We start from the raw sequence: 16,412 nt of genomic DNA, 5'->3' as shown, positions 1-16,412 counted from the left end.
GTCTACATGGTTAAGTGGCGTTGAGTTGGCCTGTGGCAATTGCAAACTATATTATAGCCTGTACTACTTTAAAGTTTGAGGTCTAGTTCTAATCATCTAAAGGTAATTTTCCTTCTAAGAAGAAGAATAGGTTGTCTCAGTAGGTATTAGTACATTGCAGCATTTCTGTCCAGTATGCCGTCCACTTCTAACATTGAAAGAGGAAGTGCTCTATAGTTTCTTTTGCTTGTCCACATGCATACTGATTAGTCTACACTACGTTAATTCAATAGAGATACCTATTCAATCTTGCCATGCCAGTCTGGAGTTGCACTAGTACACTTACTTCTTTCTATGATAATTAATCATACAGCTGTCGGGTGTGTTTGCCTGGGAGCACTGCGTCCACTCTTTTAATATGTTTGCCTACTTTCTCAGGTAAGCCTTTACTGATAATGTTTTGGGATCGTGCGATATTAAGAGTTGTTGATTTTATTTAGGAAACCTGTGCTTGTGGGATAGCGTCCTCTCTAGTTACTATCCTAGCCTGCTCTTTGACTAGGCTTAGTAGCTTGTTATCCTTACTAGTAGGGACTTAAAGGACAGCAATCTGATTTCTGTTTCTTTGTAACCTTTTAATGAACTTGTATATTTAGCAGATGTGTTCCTGACCCAACTGTTGTCGAGGATTCTTTAGTGTGAGTGCGGCTGCTTTGTTGCTTGTCAGCAGCGTGATTCTATACTGCTTTAGTGTTGGTAGCATGCTCAATACATGTACCATTACTGCTAGCTCCCCTAAGTATGGGTTCTGCTCTAATCTTACACCTAGTGTAAAGGAGAAGGTCTTTAGTTTCAGCTTTGTATACTGGGGTGGTTTCCTCTAGATTGCTCCACTAAATCCTACAACCTCGTTCCGTGCCGAGCTGCTTACCGCGATCTGCATTGATCCGCCCGCTACAGTGTGCGATTCTGGGGGTTCACTAATATCGGTCTGTACTCGCTCCTCCCACGGTGCTAGTGTAAATGGGTTAATAGTTTCCAGCGTGTCCATTTCAATATTCTTCAGGGCGTCTGCCACCTGATATAGCGGTGAGCGGTGAAATCTTCTGAATTTCCTGATCCGATCGGTGCATCTGCGAAGGGGGTTGGTTTCTGGCAGGGTGTGGATATCCGTCCATATCTTCACGGCCCGTCTCCAGAACCGGCTTTGTGCAGTGGCAATGTGAGCCTCTGCCTCTGCCACGCTGGTTGCAACGGTGAGGAATGTTCCCACAATCGCTTGCGCTCCTACCCTTTGGACGCGGTTGATTGGACCAATCGCCTTATCTTTAAAAGCGTGCATCCAAACATTAGAGGCGTAATCCATGACTGTAGTAACAGTCGATGTGAATAGTTGTCGCGCTGTTGCCGGGGATAGACCTCTGAGCCGTCTGAGCTCCATCGCTGCTTCTAAGCCCTTGGATGCGGCTCTCGCGATGTGTTCCTTGTATTTGAGTCTAGAGTCCATTATAACGCCGAGAATCTTGACATGATCTTTGGGTCTGACGGTTTGTCCCTTGATGGTGAAAGGTTCTTGATCCAATTTATGTGCTTTAGGGGTGAAGTGTATAATAGCCGTTTTCTCGGCTTCAAAGGTCGCTCCACTCCTTCTTTCCAGTCGAGCGCTTCCGTGATGATCGCTTCATCCTTCCCGGTGCTCTGCGCAGTGGGCCCGGTCACCCATGCGGTAAAGTCATCCACGAAAGCAATCGCTCCGCCCTGGCTGTCGATCTGTCGTTGTACTAGGTCTGCGTTGAAGAAGAGAAACAAGATTGGGGATAGAGGAGAGCCCTGCGGTAGTCCCGCCTGTGGGAGGATGCGAACCTCGGACTCCTGCCCATTAATCTGGATGGTCGCCGTCCGTGCCGAACAGAACGCGTCGATCCACCGGATCAGCTTTTCTGCTATGCCTCGCGCTCTCATCCTCTGGAGTAGTCTTTCTTTGTAGACCCCATTGTAGGCTCCTTTGACATCGAAGCTGATCAAGCTTACGACTCGACGGCCACGCCAGGCTGTGTAGATTTGCTCCTGCAGGAGCAGGAGTGCCTGTTCAGCCGATCGCTGTTTTCGAGCTCCAAAGTGGCTCGTGGGGAGCAGGCCGTATGTCTCCACTGCGTGGGAGATCCTTTCTGCAACCACGGATTCTAGTACCTTGCCCAGTGTCGCTAGAAGTGAGATCGGTCTCCAGGCTTTCGCGGTCGTGTAGTCCTCCTTATTCGGCTTTTTGAGCGGTATGATCTTTGCATGTCTCCACTGACTTGGTAACGTGCCCTCTTCCAGCGACGTGGAGAATAGGTCAAGGACTGTGTGCTTGACAGTGGGCCATGTCATCTTCCAAACTATCGCAGGCAGGCCGTCTTCTCCCGGTGCCTTCCATGATTTCGCTGCGAATAGCTGTCGCTCTACTTCCTCCATAGTGATAGCGGGGATCTCTATTGGTGCTCTTTGTGGTCTAGGTCCTTCATCATCAATATCGTCTGGCAAGGGAGGAAAGAATTTGGCTAATAATTCTTCTGCTTGTTCCTCATGATTAGTGGTGGTGGTTCCATCTGTTCTCTTCAGCTGTGGTATCTTTCCGAATGCTGTATCCTCTCCTGATTTCAGGTACTTGGTGGCCTTCCATATATTGGTATTGTCTGCAAGGAATTCCTTCCAGTGTTTTTTCTTTTGTTGCCGGATAGCATCGTGATATTGCTTTGCCGCACTTTCCGCCATCTTTTCTAGGTATGCGACTTTCCGTCCTGCCCGTCGCTCTGAGCGGGCGTGATTTCTCCAGTATGTGTATATATGACGGAGCTGTGTCAAGTCTGTTGTCCACCATCGCTTTGCGTATGGCGACGGCTTGGCCTTTGGAGTCAAGGTATGGACTGCTTCCAAGACGACTGACATTAGTCTGTCGGTTTTCTGCTGCAATGTGCCTTGCGCCGGGGTGCTGTCTAGGGCTCGTGCGATTCTGGCATTGATCTCCTTCCATGGCGCGTTTTTCAGTAGAAGTCGCTCCTGGTGGTTCGGACCCGGCCTCGGGATATCAAACACGGTTTCAATTGCGCGGTGATCCGAGCCGTGCTCTGTCCCGTGGATTGCACACTTGACCATAGAGTCCGTCAGATTCTCGGAGGCGAGGACGAGGTCGATGGTGGACTCGTAGTCTCCACCCTGTCCTCCCCCCTGCCATGTCTTTGTGCCTCGTTTCAGTAGACTAGTGAGGGCGAATTCATTCATGAGGTCAATGATTAGATCTGCTTCGCCCTGTCTTTCCAACGACACGTCATCTCCTCCCCATAATTGATCATGTCGATTAAAGTCTCCCACAATCAAAACCTCCACCACTGTGCCCGTGGTTCGCCTTACCTTTGTGATTGCCTTGCGTAGATGATTGCACGTGTCACGCAAAGCCTGGGCGTCCCCTCCCTCTACATAGACTGATGCCATCAAAATCAAACGCTCGGGAAGCCGAATGACCGCTGCTGTCAGATCCGGAGATTCTATTGGCACTTGCTCCGCCTCTACATCCTTATTAACCCAGAGCATGCTTCGAATTGCCCACCGGCCTTCTCTCCATGCGGAAGGGACCATCTTCGTCCATTTGTGGTGTCCCATCGGGGTAGTCAAGAGTCGGCCTTGAACCATCCGCGCTTGGGGTTCTTGAATCGCTAACGCCACTGCGTCCTGAATTTCTTTGTCGTTCATCAAACTATCATGCACTGCACCCTGTTTCCTTACATTCAGCTGGATCACTCGGAGTCTATTATTCATGTTGTACGGGGTAGAGCTTCCGACAGTTTTTGCTATACGACTCATGTGGGCCTCCGCATGGAACGCACTTAAGGACCATTTCGTTGCAATTGCTATGGTGGTGGCCTTCCTTGGCGCATTTCGCGCATCTCTGGGCGTTCTTGCATTGGAATGCCTTATGGCCGATCTCTTGGCAATTGTAGCATTGTGCCGGTCGTGGTCGATATTCAAAGACGCTGGTTACGCCAGACTCTCCCCCAGCGTGGAAGAACCCGTCGGCCAGAAGCCTCCGTGCATCAGAGCCTTTGGTTAGGTATACTACCATAGAGCCATAGGCCTTCGCACTCTGTTTACTACTGAGCCATGCGATCTTGGCAACCGTGGTGTCGTTCTCCTCACTGAAGGCTGCTGCGGCTCCGGCTCTAATCTCATCTTTTTCATCTAGGACTGCTGCCTTCCTGACACTGTCGACTTTGATTGGGTAAAGCTCGTCACGCAGCACTCGGGCTCCTGCGCCAATCTTTGCTTCTGCAGCTTTCTTAACTAGTTGATGTTCAGCTTCATCTCGGCAAGCAATTCTAATCCGGTAGGTGTTCTTTGGATCCACGGTCACAGCGCGGCATCTCCAGTTCGTGTAGTTTTCCATTGTCCGGATCTCTTTCTCAACTGCTGCCCTAATTGAGCCAGCAGATGTTCTATCACTTTCGTTATCTGCCATCTTTGAGGTGTCTATCGTGCAATATAACGTATCGGTGAAGGTTGTCGGTGTCGTGTTAAACGATGACAAAGTCCGTATGTTGCTCGGTTGACTGGTCGGAGGCGTGCGGGCAACATCTGCATAGGATAGATGGTTTGCAGAATCCGAAGTGGTGATTGAAGTGCGTAGGGATTGGATTTCGCGGAGGATATCATCGTGGCTGCTTTGCGAGCATGACTCAGAGCGGGATAGTAGTGTCAGAGTTTGCATCTCCTGTCGAACATCTGCAAGGGCGGCACTAAATTCTTCTTTAACTTTCTTTAGCTCCTCTTTATGCATCTCATCTCGTCGTCTAATCTCTTTTCTGAGTTTGATAAGCTCTTTTACAAGTTTGGCTGTGTCCAGGTCCTCGCCCAGGTCCTCGCTCTCAGTTGCGGATTCATCTCCGGTTGGTGCGTCGCGTTGAGCTGCTGGCCTCTTCTGAGTTTTCCTCTTCTGCTGGGAGCGTGTCTTCCTCTGCTCGGTTTCTTTCTCTTGCTCTTGTGCATAGTCATTGGGTGGTTTGGTGGTGCGCTTCGGTCTCAACCGTGGTGGTGAGTTTTCGTATCCGTCCCGGTCGGGCGGTTCAGGGGTTCGCGTCGCGGCCCGTCCCGCTGGGACGCCGTCTGAGGGCATTTTCACCCAATTGATAACGACGAACTTTTCGTGCAAATATACCGTTCGATGATAGTCGGATACAGTCTAACAAAGGTACACTCGGATCGTATTCTTATCGGCTGCTCGCTACAGTGTGCAGTTGATTGCAAAAACGGTGCACGCTTTTACTCACTTCAATTATTTCCTGACCCTTGTAGCCAAGAGACGCTAAACCACTTTCGTAAATTATTCCGAAGCTCCTGTCTCAGACGCCTGTATTAGCTAGTAACTATGGAATACGTGATGACTCAGAAAATTTGTTCGTGTAATAGAACTGTCAAGAGACACGGCGACCTCTGTCCATTTCATCATCGGATATCTCAGCATGAACCCTGTCTGTTGGAAAAGTCTCCATCGTATCCTGATTCTTTAGCTGTTGATAGTCAATCTTCTCCTGCCTGATGTATCTATCACCCTGCTAGGCGCCTTGCGACTGAGAGACTTAAGAACATTTAAGTCTCAACTGCTTCCATAATCTCGTGCGGTATGATTCTGCCTGGTGCGGTCCCTCTAATACTTGCCAAACCAGTCTCCCGTCGTTCAGTTGTACTTACTCCTCAGCATTCGCCGCGGATTAGCCTATCAATATCAGACTCTCACTGAACACAATTTGATCTAGGACTATCTTCACTTACGGATCGATATTGGCGGCTTTGGCGAGACCTCGTGGGAGTTGGACAATCTCAGACCTTTGCTAATTAAATATACGATGGAAAGGACGAACCAGAGACTTGAAGACGGCCAAGTAATTCGTGCGTCTAAGAGGAGGAAGCTAGACGAACACCGTGACAGCGAACAAGGTTCCAGCTGGGCGAGTACTTCAACCCAGCTCTCTCACGACGATTATACAATCGGATGGATTTGTGCCCTTCCGCTAGAGTTTGCTGCCGCCAAAGCTATGCTGGACCAGGTCCATCCTGAACTGCCCAACATGGGCAGCGATAACAATAGCTATGTCCTGGGACAGATTTGTGATCACAACATTGTCATCGCCTGTTTGCCTTCTGGCGCATACGGCACGACAGCCGCGGTAACAGTGGCCAGCATGATGGTGTTAAGCTTCAGCCAAATCCGTTTCGCCTTGATGGTCGGTATTGGAGGAGGTGTGCCTAGTCAAAGTGCTGACATTCGACTGGGAGATGTCGTAGTGGGTACACCGAGCCACGATTCTGGCGGCGTAGTTCAGTATTCTTTCGACAAATCTCTTCAAGACGGCATTTTCCAGCGTGGCACAATCGGCAGACCTCCTGCTCTACTCCTGACGGCTTTGTCTTCACTACGGTCGTCCCATATGTTGGGTGATAGTCGGATTCCAGAGTACCTGTCTGAAATAGTAGCTAGACATCCCTCTTTGTCTACTGAGTTTACACATCGCGGTCAACAGCAAGATCAACTCTTCGAAGCTCAATACGAGCACGTCGGTGGCGAAGCCACGTGTGACCTCTGCGACCCGAGTTGGCTGGTGGCTCGGCCTCCCCGTGACAGGAAAGACCCAGTAATTCATTACGGTCTGATTGCGTCCAGCAACATCGTAATTAAGAGTGGCGAATTTCGAGACAAACTCGCCAGTCAGCGTGGAATCCTCTGTTTTGAAATGGGGGCTGCTGGAGTGATGGACCGCCTCCCGTGTTTGGTCATTCGGGGCATTTGTGATTATACCGATTCGCATAAGAATAAGCAGTGGCAAGGATACGCGGCAGCAACTGCAGCGGCATATGCTAAAGAGCTTCTCTCAGTGATCCCTAGAACTCAGAATTTCCAAGCATCCACAGCAACCACGATACCACCAGGTCAACTCTCAGGAGCTGAGAATCTATCTCTTACAGGTGATCTCAATGTGCAAGCTGCGATACTTAGATACAACACTGGCCTTTTAGTCCAGCGGCTTCAAGCGGCCCATTCTGAATTGGGTCTCCACCAGCTGGGTGTGCTCCCAGAACCAACAGACGATCGGCCTCTGTCAGTTTTCACAAATAATAACGACACATTTTTACCAGCATTATTTGCTCAACTTGCAGGTTCAATCTATCGTCAGCAAGGATTTCCAAGGCCCTCAACTGCTAGCCATTTTCATGAGACCTCTCCCTCTTCTCTAGCCATTGAGGCAGATCCAACTCGTCCAAGACATCGTGGAGATTTCAGAATTGCTCTCTTATGCGCTTTGCCACTTGAAGCTGACGCGGTTAAAGCAGTATTTGATAAAAGATGGGATGATGATGGGGATGCGTTTGGTAAAGCCCCAAGGGACCAGAACGCGTATTCAACCGGTACAATCGGGCGTCACAACGTTGTTCTGGCACATATGCCAGCAATAGGAAAAGAGGCCGCTGCCAGTGTTGCAGCCAATCTTCGTTCCAGCTTTCAAGGTGTTCAGCTTGCTATTGTGGTCGGGATCTGCGGAGGGGTGCCAACTACTTCAACCGGTGATGATATTTTTCTGGGAGACATCGTTATCAGCGAAGGGATTATCCCCCACGATTTCGGGAGGCAATATCCCGACCATTTTGCGAGGAAAGACAATATTCTGGATAGCTTGGGAAGACCCAACGCCGAAATCAGGGCGGTTCTAGCGAAATTGAAGAGCCGATGGGACCACAAGAATCTTGAAGCAAAGGTAAACAGATATATACCGATCTTGCAACGAGTTCTTGGTGAAACATCGCTGTATCCCGGTGCCAGTCAGGATAAGTTGTTTCTCTCAAGCTATCGTCACAAGCATCAGAGACTATCTGGCTGTGTACTGTGCAAGGCATGCTCACACAAAACAGATCCAGTGTGCGATGAAGCCGTTGGTTTAACGTGCGAGCAGCTCAATTGTGGCGACGAGGAATCGGTGCTAAGGGCCCGGCTTAGCAAATCCGGAGCGAACGGCGCGGAAAATGAGCTAACCTCTTACGAGCCTAAGGTACACTTCGGATTAGTAGCATCGGGAGACGTTGTAATGAAATCAGGAGAAGATCGAGATCAAATTGCTGGGAAAGAGAAAGTGATTGCTTTCGAGATGGAAGGAGCAGGTGTGTGGGACACTCTTCCCTGCTTGATAATAAAAGGGGTCTGTGACTACGCCGACAGCCACAAAAGCAAGAAATGGCAGTACTATGCGGCTGTCTCAGCAGCTGCATGCATGAAGGCATTTCTGGAGAGCTGGATTACAAATGATAATTCCATTTTCATGTAAGCACGGCACAGCTTTACGTCGATGCTATCGACTTCTAAGCGATTGTTGGATCCAATTCTTGGCATCCTTGGCCTGATGTTTACAATGTATTAGAGTTTCAAGTGACATCATGTTATTTACGGTAAATTACAGTCACATGAAACTTTGGAAATATCATTAATCCGGCACTTTTCCTGATCAAGGTTAGGATGAAACGTGTCAAACAATTGGAGGAAGTAAAAGCGTGCACCGTTTTTGCAAACAACTGTATAACGCTTCACACATTTGTGGTCATGAATGACAAGTTCTTCCAGGCTGTCCTTGTGGAGAAGCAAAGCTTCATATATTTCTTCAATATTCAGACAGGGGTGAGAAGATGCTGGTGTTCTCCGGACAAGTGGACAAAGGATAATTTCTCGATCTGAATGAAGGTATTGGAAACTTGCTAGACATCTGCAGCTCTTAATCACAGCACATATGGCATTTGAATCAAGGTCACATCCCTCGAGCAAGATAGACTTGATAGGAAGAGAAGATGCTGATAATGCTAATGTTGATTCATCAAGTGGCAGGTTTTTCAGTGACAGTCGTGATAGTTGTGGGAAATAATAAATTATTTTCCATATTTCCGGATCACAGTTCACGCAGCGGAGCTCTTGTAAGCTTTGAAGAGAAACCTTTTTTTCGTCGATCGCGGCGCTTAGCAAAGCTAGGAGTTTTATATGTCCTGGTATTGCAAGTTGTCGTATGTCTGGTGTATATGATAGAAGTGGAATGATCAAGTTTTGCAGAGTCTTCATGCCAACGTCACACATGTGATCGATAATGATTGATCTCACATAAGAACGGACATAAACATTTGTTGTGAGTATTTTGAGGAAACCTCGGAGTCTTTTTCGTGTACGTTTATAATCGGAACTCTTTTGGAAGGAATTGCAGAGATAAGGTAGGGTATATTCATGCAGGCGTTTTGAAACGCGGCAAGTAGAAATCAGTGCTGCCAGAGGGAGTTTGCTTAAAATTAAACAGATAAGTTCCTCTGGGAGGTCAAATATTTTCGCCATTGTCAATGAGTTGAGGAGGAAGTGACGAGGAAGGTTCAGAGGGTAATACTGTCCAGTAGCTCAAATAAGTAAGCGTTGGAAGGCAAGGCTGACTTGGAATAACGAGGTGAGGCAAAACACATTCAATGATGCCTTAGCTATAGTAGGGCAAAAAGAAGAAAGAGTATGCGAAGGAGGGTTCCGAATCTGCCTGTACGCACGTGCCACATTGTTTATCATGTTTGCATTGAGCACCGAATCGTCTGGAGATTACCGTATTTACGTTACAAAGTTACCAATACATAAACAGGTTCGATACAAACTGGCTCTTTTACAGAAAGATATACTATTTATATATGGTTTAGCATGTGGGGTGGGTTAGGGTTTGAAAATTGGTCTATGTACTTTTGTTTGGGAAGGAGATTTCTGGTGTGACTGTAATAGGGTGCTAAACACAAATAGATTCTAATCTGGACCGAATTTGTCGTGGCGAGGGTTCGTTGACTTGAAGCCTTCTCGCATGCATACTGCACGCTGAATATCTCATTTTGTATGAGTCTGTGTTTCTTGATTGGCTGAAGTGTTTTACCAACCATGTTCCTAGTGTCCCTGGCAGGGCTTGTTTTGAGGCTGCGCTAGTCCATTGAAGGGTAAGGCTGAGCCAATTTATGGAGACCTATGACCGTTTAAGCTTAACGATATATGTGTAATGACTGGGTTGAACGATAGTTCGAGTACGAGGGTATGGGTTACGGAACACTTGAAGAAGCGAATACTAAGGCATCCACACACAAGAGATACGAACTAAGATAGAGCAACAATAGCAGATGGTACGAGTGAGATTGTACGAGAATAATCGCTTGACCTTCAAGGATTCCCTGCGAAGATCTACGCTCTATATACACAAGCGCTCATGCACCGGTCAGGCGCCGAGAGGGGTAAGGAATATCTAGATCGCGCGCTTGCTGCCAACTATCCTGACTTGCCAAGGCCTTAGGCATTCACCGTATTCCTGCCTTAGATCGCTGGCATCAATCTTCCGCGCATTCAAATTGGCTCCTTGGATCTCGCGATGCAGTCAGCCCTTACAATATCTTGTCGTCTAGTAAATAATATCTGTAGGTATACTTGATGCCAAGGCATACGACCATGACACTTCCGCCAGTTATGCTTCTGGTTGTAGTGTTGTCGTATGCAATCAGTATTAGAAGATTGATAGTCACAGTTTTCCATATGGCATAGGAATCCTATTATCGTTGGAAGACCATTAATCTCAGTACAGTCGCGCTAGAAATCTCCTTCCCAGTTGCATACATAGATATTCGTTTTCAAACCCTAATGCCAAGAGTACTAATCCATAAATAGACTGATTATGGGTCATCTTGACGTATGTACAGTTAAGTAATTGGTTCCTTTTAAAACACGCTAGCTATATACAAGTAGACAACACTTGGCGTTAGGGTTTGAAAATGAATGTGTATGTATGCAATTGGGAAGGAGATTTCTGGTGCGACTGTAGTACTGTCAGAGGGTTATATAATATTATCAATTGTAGTAGCAACTAGTTGGAATTCTGGATGTTGCTTGATATGAATCCGCTCATAGTATTTTAAATGATGTTTTTTAAGTAGATGTTGCTGAAGACTACGCCGGGTAAAGCATAATCCATGTTGTTGACAGAGAACTACCCGCCATTCAGGTAACACGCGAAGGTAGGAAGGGAAAGAGTAAGATTCCTCGCCCATTTCTAGAGATTTACCGCCTAGCGTTTCATAGCAAAATTGAATGGTGGTACTAGTACCGGGGTTTTTGGACTGGTGCTCAGAATTGGCTAATAAACTGTCTGAAATCGTTATATATACTTTAAATCCAATTGTCGGACTCCAAAATGTACTCCGCAAGTGTCAATTAAGTCTTCGTAGTCGTGGATAAGAGTTTTGGACCCAAGAACCTCATCTTAACACGGAGGATAATCGGATCTAGCATATTATCAGCCTTCGATAGGGAAAAAAACAAATAGAAAGAAAAATAGAAAAATAGAACATGACATACCCGCACTCTATTGGAGCCACATTCACCTCGCCTGTCAGATCCAAGAAATTGATCCAGTTGCCTGCTGCATTACCCATTAGAGGGATCCCCTGTTCCAAGCAGATCAACTTCATCGACAATGGTATATCAGGTTGTCCTGTCTGTATTTGCAGCGGGTCTCCGACCAATATGATATCCATTCCCTGGTGGCAATAATGGTTAGCATTTATTACTGTTGACTAGGGGATACATTAATACAAAAGCGCCAATTGAACATCCTTACAGCAACCAAATGCCACTCCATGTGGCAATGGAAAAACCAGATGCCAGGGTTATCTGCTATGAAACGGACGACAGTATAGGATCCGAACTATTCCAACGGGGCTCCCTCCATGTGTCGAGTCTCATCGGTATTGATCGGTAGTTACATTCGCTGCCTGTACGAGCCACGAGCTGAACAGTGTGACCATGAGTGTGTATTGGGTGTAGTCCAGTATCTACAATAGAGATTTAGCCCGATTCGTGCCAGGGTTGAGGGTTTTACCTACCGTAGTTGTATATTGTCGTTTCCACGAAGTCGCCGAGGCTGAGGACAAATGGATTGGAATGGTTACCATACACGCTGAATTTTCTGTTAAGCTCTCAACTGGCTTCCAAAGGGGAGAAGGCTAAACTAACATTGGGTTTAAAGCGTACAGTCCCCCTGAAAGGGCAGTGTACAGCGATGGGACCCTCTGTGTAATGTATGTGATATTGTTGAACCCACCACTATGTTTCGGTTAGTAAAAGGCAATCGCTTCGAAAAGGACAAACAGAGCTCATTCTTACCGATTCTACTCGTTTAGTGGGACTGTCTGCGAGAATGTACTCAAGTTCAATATGATTTCTTTGTTAGGAGGATAGAGAAGAGGTATTTTATCAAAAGGATTTAGACAGAAGTTGTCGAAGGTGGTGAACTGTTGAACCACTGGAGTTGAAGGAATGGACAGAAATACTATAAAAGTTAGCACATAAGTAAGGCTGAGGAGGTAATGGATAATAATGTACGGTCGTATACTAATAACCCCGTCACATTTGGGTTAGCTGGCGGTGGTGCAGATCGAGGGAAGCCTGCGATGTCCATGGCCCCCAAAATCGCATAGTTCTGATTTGTAGTTGGCCAATAGTGTATGTAGCAAGACTCCGTATCGTTGGCCAGTGGCAAGATAGAGATCCTGAACCTGCTGAGGATCCGTATAAACCCCGCCCACTTGGATGATGGCTATATTGTGACCGTCAATGTGGAAATAGAATTGTGCATAGCCTGCAATAGTGAGGACCCTTAGGAAGTAAGTTTTGTTAGGTAGAACAGAGAACGTTAGCCACAACTGATCATTCATCAAAGCAGACATGGGAATAGGCTACGGTAGTCACACGTAGATCTGTTTGAATGTGGATCTATTTGAATCTAGATCTGTTTTAAATTATAAATATGTTCAAATTCAAATATATACGTTAATTTAACTGTGGATCCATTTAACTATACTATGATACATAGTAGATCTGTTCAAGAGTGGATCCGTTCAAGTGTGGATCTGTTTAAGTGTGGATCTGCTCAACTAAATCTGTTCAAGTGTGGATCTGTTTAACTGCGGATTCATTCGACCAGATCCGTTCAACTCGATTCGTTTAACTGTGGATCTACGTACTGTATTGTTGTAGTCCTAGGGGCAGTTCTTAGTGGGTCCCGTTGTTGTATGGGATTCTTGCGAACTACTTTTCTTACGCTGTACAGATAAGTGAGTTTCTAATGATACCATCTTAATATACAGTAAGTGACGGTCAAGTGAAATTTTTGGAACAATATTATTCTGACACTTTGCCTCACTGAGTTAGGGTGAAACATATTAAACAGTTGAAGTGGGTAAAAGCGTGCACCAGTTTTGCAACTAACTGTAGCAGCACACCCGTAAGAAATGTGACGATGACTGTAATTAGAGCTACAAGGAAACCGATAGTGGTAGTAACCTGCATATCGCTAGTGTAGTGAGAGGTCAGGGTAAATGAAATCATCCATCCACCCATCCAAATCTAGCAGCTAACTATAACTTAATAGATAGAAAAGTCAGCCACCAATCCAGAAGTATCAATACGTATAGTGAACTAAAACCTATGAGCAGGTATATACTGAAACTCTTTTAAGTCAACATCACCTAAGTTCTCGCCTGTGAGATTACGGACAAGGTCCTGTACAGAAGGGGGACCAGAGACTACAGAATTCTATCAGCAAAACCATGAAGTTATAGAGTCACCTAAACCTACCCATGAGAAGAAAGTTCCTCCTAGTTCCAGGAGCATCGGCGGCTATTCGTCTTCGGTGATTTTGTACCTCCATTTCAAAAATAGACCTGACACCTGCGGTACCCGCTATCGTCTTTGCCCTTCCTGAGCTGTAAGTTTCCAAACCCTGGGCAATGTAGACGCTGCACTCTATGGGCTAATGTGATTGTCAGCTATGATCAGTCCGTAAGAGAGGAGACAGACGCTATTCTCAATCTTTTGCTTCAATTTAGTGTTTATCCAGCTAGTCACGCTATCCAATATACGTATCTGCGCCGCATACTGCTCGATTTTGTTTTCCAGTGGCGCGATTTGCATTTCTACTGTATTGATCTTATGGCGAAGAGCCGCTTTACGGAGCTGGATGTTTTCGGGGTCGCTTTTTTCATCGCAGATATATTCTCGAACCGCGCTTTCTAGACTCTCTCTATCCGTATGTCTCCTTTTCTGTGCCAAATCACCTTCTAGAATACGGTCGTCTTCCGGCTTTTCTGGAGGGGTGTATATACCGAGGTGATACTTGAGCACGATAGGGTCTAGACCGACTTTTTGCGAGAACTCGTTAAGTATCGCATGGATTTTTTCTTCAAGGGCCTTGATTTCAGGGAAAGAATATTCCGTTTTCGGTATAATGTCCCACTGCCACACCAGGCGCAGTCGACGTGCCTTTGATGTCCTATTCTCAATACAATAGTAGATATATTGAAGCTGAGAGTATACCGACAGGATTCCATAATCGTAAATTATTATCAGTATTGTCTCATATTGGGTGTACTCGTGATGTAAGCCGTACGGGCCAGTGAAAAATGCCCGGTGTGGCGCGCTCTCCTGCAAGTATAACATTTTCTTTTGACTCTTGGAAATGAACCCGCTGGGAAGATCGTAGAGCTTCAGCTGCTGCTGTGCCGTGGGTTCCCACGACTGGACATGATATTGCCGGAAGTACCACCACGAAGAGTGTTTGGAGAATGGAACCCACAACTTGATATACTGACCAGGGTAAACATGTACCGGTCTGCCCGGGCATAGACAGAGCTGTGTTGTATTATCCCCAAGTCGAATGAAAGAGACTCGGGTCCAACCTTTCCCACTGAGCATACCATTTCTATATAGGAAATACCAGACATCCCTCGAGAGGGTTACAGTAAAGATACCCGGAAGGATGAAAATCTTCCAAGACACACCTGTCTCGACAACTATATGGGTATATACGGCAGTGATCGCAACGAGTGCAAACAATGCATGGAAATTGGAAGCCAACAATCCACTCCACCATTTCAGCGGATTAGCAGACGCAATGAGTATCGTCAATATAAGGACGAATCCCTAGGCGGCGTTAGATGCAAGATAGAGCGCAGAGGCAATACTCACCAAAATAGAGCCGACGTAGCTGGCACGTCCCAACTGTGTGGAGCCTTGGTGTACCGCAGAGATGACGTGAACAGTGGTCAATGTCCCCGTCATCCAGGCCACCGCGCGGTGCAAGTGCCTCCATTTCATCGGGGTCAGGCCAAAGATCTCCGCCACAAAGTCAACATTCAGACTACAACATAGAAATCCAATATTAACAAGGGCTACAGCACCGGCTCGACTAGTAAGGCCTCGCACAGAAATGGGAGGATAGACGACGCCAAGTACATTTGCCGAAATGTATAGGAGGTGTAGCAGGACTTCAGCCACGGTCCAGGGGCCGAGATATCGATGTCGTCCAACAATATTTGTATATAGCAGATATTTCCATGTATTTTGAAGTATTCGCAAAATTTGATAAGCCACAGGCATTAAGCGATTTCTATTCCGGAAAGCAATTAAAGCCACGACACAGAGGCACAATATGCTAGCCACAAGGTAACCGACAAAAGGCTCCATCACATTGTAGTTACTAATCGCAAAGCGGACAGGAAATTGGATGGTATATGCTATCTTATAGCTATGCGACATCCTGAGCTATAATAATGGAATTTGATGACCGGCACTATTTGAAAAACTGGTATTTAAAGCCTGTGCCAGTAAAATGTGATACTGTAGCTAGGAAGGATTGACTACCCTCCATCTTTCTCTTCCGTAAAAAGAATAGAGATACTGTATCGTCATCTTGCAATGCTCAGCACCAGATATTGTTGTTTCTATTATCAACAAACAAGAGAGTAGACCGTGTTACATGTACTGTACGGCATATTACTATATTCCTACCATCTGATTCGTCCGTATAAGCACTGAACCACATATTTGCAACAAAAAAAAGAACAGTCCATGGTTATAATTTTGTCATTAGACCGCAAACATCTGAATTGACTCAATTCTCTGGGATGCGACAACAGGAGCTGCGCTCCGGATGCTCGAGGGCCACTCGGACTGGGTCTACTCAGTCGCCTCCCACCCTACAGACTTCCGCTTGCGGTTTGGAAATACAACGTAGCTCTAGACCCTAGTTGTGTCGGAACGTGATTCCGACCTGTTGGCTTGGCGGCGCAAGGCAGAGCAAGTATTCAGAAGTATCGAATGATTCCGAACCAATCAGAAAGTCTATATCAATCATAGAGTCATGCGTCCAGCCAATAGGAGCGCGCCGTATGGCTAAGGTGGAGCACCCCCTAGCAATGTTTTCTGCTCTTATCTGCAAACCATCATGGCACCTACTGTTACCAAAGCTGGCCAGCTTGGCTCCTCTAGTATTCACCAAGACAATGTGAACGCGCAGCGAGTTGCCGTGTCC

General features: G+C 46.5%; 3 protein-coding genes across 3 annotated transcripts, besides 2 other annotated features; 1 reads left to right on the top strand and 2 right to left on the bottom strand.

The window, feature by feature from the left end:
- Positions 1-853: 853 nt before the first annotated feature.
- Positions 854-5,125, bottom strand: TSTA_062210 (transposon I factor, putative; the record flags this gene model as incomplete). The annotated part of the gene is made up of 3 exons (XM_002340079.1): positions 854-1,475; positions 1,508-3,763; positions 3,843-5,125. The coding sequence occupies 3 exons, from the start codon at positions 5,123-5,125 to the stop codon at positions 860-862; spliced, it is 4,155 nt and encodes a 1,384-aa protein (XP_002340120.1). The 3' UTR covers positions 854-859.
- Positions 1,112-1,630: a mobile genetic element.
- Positions 1,597-3,684: a mobile genetic element.
- A 730-nt stretch (positions 5,126-5,855) lies between the features above and the next one.
- Positions 5,856-8,870, top strand: TSTA_062200 (uncharacterized protein; the record flags this gene model as incomplete). The annotated part of the gene is made up of 1 exon (XM_002340078.1): positions 5,856-8,870. The coding sequence occupies one exon, from the start codon at positions 5,856-5,858 to the stop codon at positions 8,322-8,324; it is 2,469 nt and encodes an 822-aa protein (XP_002340119.1). The 3' UTR covers positions 8,325-8,870.
- Positions 8,871-13,519: 4,649 nt separating this feature from the next.
- On the bottom strand, positions 13,520-15,637 carry TSTA_062190 (uncharacterized protein; the record flags this gene model as incomplete). Its single annotated transcript, XM_002340077.1, has 4 exons — positions 13,520-13,626; positions 13,679-13,853; positions 13,901-15,022; positions 15,068-15,637. The coding sequence occupies 4 exons, from the start codon at positions 15,635-15,637 to the stop codon at positions 13,520-13,522; spliced, it is 1,974 nt and encodes a 657-aa protein (XP_002340118.1).
- Between the last annotated feature and the right edge of the window lie 775 nt (positions 15,638-16,412).

The sequence above is a fragment of the Talaromyces stipitatus genome, genomic scaffold (assembly GCF_000003125.1).
Source record: "Talaromyces stipitatus ATCC 10500 scf_1105507295523 genomic scaffold, whole genome shotgun sequence".
Taxonomy (NCBI): domain Eukaryota; kingdom Fungi; phylum Ascomycota; class Eurotiomycetes; order Eurotiales; family Trichocomaceae; genus Talaromyces; species Talaromyces stipitatus.
The sequence above is the reverse complement of the archived record's forward strand: the minus strand, read 5'-3'. Positions and strand labels throughout refer to the sequence as shown.